This window comes from Etheostoma spectabile, chromosome 9 (assembly GCF_008692095.1).
Source record: "Etheostoma spectabile isolate EspeVRDwgs_2016 chromosome 9, UIUC_Espe_1.0, whole genome shotgun sequence".
Taxonomy (NCBI): Eukaryota; Metazoa; Chordata; class Actinopteri; order Perciformes; family Percidae; genus Etheostoma; species Etheostoma spectabile.
In genome coordinates, this window is record NC_045741.1 from 11,685,391 (window position 1) to 11,688,057 (window position 2,667).

General features: G+C 40.7%; 1 protein-coding gene across 1 annotated transcript in view; it reads left to right on the forward strand.

The window, feature by feature from the left end:
• Window positions 1-2,667, forward strand: part of col24a1 (collagen type XXIV alpha 1 chain) — a 92,609-nt gene that overhangs the window by 21,114 nt on the left and 68,828 nt on the right. The window contains exon 4 of the mRNA XM_032525635.1: window positions 59-112. Within this exon, the coding sequence (XP_032381526.1) occupies window positions 59-112 (54 nt within the window). The remainder of the gene's footprint in view (window positions 1-58; window positions 113-2,667) is intronic.

Below are 2,667 nucleotides of genomic sequence, written 5' to 3' on the forward strand. Positions count from 1 at the left end.
CTCTCTCTCTACAACATTCCCTTCTTTATCTCCCTGTCCCTCTGTCTCTCTGATTTAGGGTCCTCCTGGTCCTGCTGGTTTACCTGGTCCTCCAGGAAAAAGAGGTTCTCGGGTGAGTAACCTGCGCAAACGTGATGGTAAACAGGCAGCATGCTGTAAATTAATTGTTGCCTATTGAGCAGGAGGAGGAGCATTCTGACCGTCACACTTCATGGGATAGTGGCATATCATTAAGAAGAATTTGATTTCAAAATAGAGGATTTTTTTTTAACGAACAGATAGGTGTATTGATTTGCATGCAGTAGAAAACTCCTTTATATGGTGTGGTCTGTACGTCTGTGCTGAGAATTTGAGTTGGTAGACTGATCTGACATATCTGACAATATGAACATACATATTTTATAGAAGGTCATAAAGGGAAAACAAATAAGAAGAAAAGACAACTGTTTAGAAAAAGTGATGTTTTTTATTTAGATTAGCATCTTTTTAGAGGCTAGCCACTCTTCAGGGACCACCATAGCACAGAAAGGATTGGGGTTTGATCACTGAGTCACGATCAAGAGTTTAAGGTCAGGTTTATAGGCCTTTAAGGCTTCTTTTTTAATGGCAGTTAGCAGACACACGTGTTTCCCTCTATTTACATCACAATCCAGCTGCAACATGTTTGGGGCTGCCATGATCAAGCTCAGGAACAAGCCTACTTTGTAAAGGCTCATGGCTATTTGAGAGTTTGCTTTGAGGATGCAGGTGACATAATTTACCTTTGGATCAATAAGGTTGACATACCAAACTATTCCAGCTGCCATTAGCAGCAGCTTCGGCAGCACAGCCTGCATTTCGACTCTAATCTTGAGACTACAATGTATGCAACTTCCAATGCCGTCATAATGCATTGCTGCAATCATTCCACAGGCCCTGAAGGCATCTTTAAACAGAACAAGACCCATTTTACTAAACGGATGTGTTTGGGAGAAGGTGTATAAATAGTTTACTTTTGGTCTTTGTAGTTTCTACCCTGCACAGCAACATCTTCTGGCTAATTTAACTCAAGCAATGTAAATATCTACAGTGTGTCAGTGTTGCAGTGGACAACATGCAATAAAAAAAAACCTAAAGCTAGATTATGTTGACAGTTATGATCATCTGCTTTTGAACCAAAAAAATCATTGCTCATTAACATGGGGAAATGTGGTTAGTACATGTAGCTGGGAGAGGGGTTGTGTGTGTATGTGTGTGTGTGTGTTAGTGGTTGTCTGGGAGTAAATAGTCTGTTCAAAGTAACATACAGATGTAGCATTTCCCCTGTTACTTCTTTTCCCCTCATAGTGGGCACAGTGGGTGCTTAAGGTACCAATGAGACAATGAAAGATGATCCAGGAAGTTGGAGTAACGGATCAAAGCGTTTAAAGGCTTAACAGATGCTAGAACACTGCACAATTATTTGTAATACCCACAGACAGGATTTATCATCTCTGGAAAGTTATCACAGCAGCAAACATGTTATCTTTTGTCACAACATTCACAAGGTGTAATAGTAGAAAAACAGTGTTAAAGTGATGTACCAGCATTGTGTTGTTGCGTGCATTTGACTGGCCAACATTGTGTTTTGCCAGATGACGTTACGTGCGTTGCAGCAACAGTTGACCCAGGTTCAATGTTTTTGTCAGATGACCCTATATTGCTTTTTTGAAGCCCCCTGCGTTGACACCCATGCTGTGTCAATGGACTGGCTCCATTACTATGAATGAGAGGGCTGTGTTCTTTCACTCAGAGCTCAAGTTGGTCGGGAAGTGGACTTATTTTCTGCTTTATTTTACTGTAACAGAAAGCTCAACAGGCAGACTAGAAGGCAGATAGACAGGAAGACAGGCTGGTAGACAGAAAGAGGTGGCTGACAGTAAAACATGTCTCCTAGTAAAAGGCTTGGAAAGCACATAGCTGATACAGAACATACTCTTAACCCCATAGGCTAAGTCATAAAGTGGAGACAGAGGGAGCCTTTGAATCATTATGTGGTGGGAAGCTGAGGGCAGTGTGCGATACTGTGGTTATGTCTCTGCTGTCTCAGCACAGCAGCAGACTGCTCTAATTGTTAATGTTATCAGACTGTGACTTTGAACCAGAGTGTACCATTTGGTGTGGGCATTTGTCGTGGAAACAGACCCATTTGCTTCAGAGGTTCTTTTATTCTAAACATTTTCTGAAGTGGAAGTCCGTTTAGGAATTCAGTTGGTGATTAATAAAAGAATCAAGTATTTTGTGAAGGACATTTTTGTATTGCTGTTTTGCAACCTTTTTCACCACAGTAATGTCCATAGAAGCTGGTTAATTTTGTCTGTGAGGCATGCCTAAGACAAATTGTTTCCTAAGTTAACATTTTAGACTCTCTTTATCTCATCACACTTTACTAGCCAAATAATGACTTAAAGAGTTCACTTTCTTTTTCTTTACATTTTCTATGCAAGTGCAACATGCTCTTATATTTTATATGACATTAAAACTGACAGTGAGAAAATAAGAAAGACAGAGGGAGAGCCTTAGTTCAGGCTCTTAGCTGTAGTGCAGAAAGTGAGGTCTGCAAGCAGCAGGGTTGCAGATGTGCAGGAATGTAGTGTATTTATAGTTTGTGTGTGTGTGTGTGTGTGTGTGTGTGTGTGTGTGTGTGTG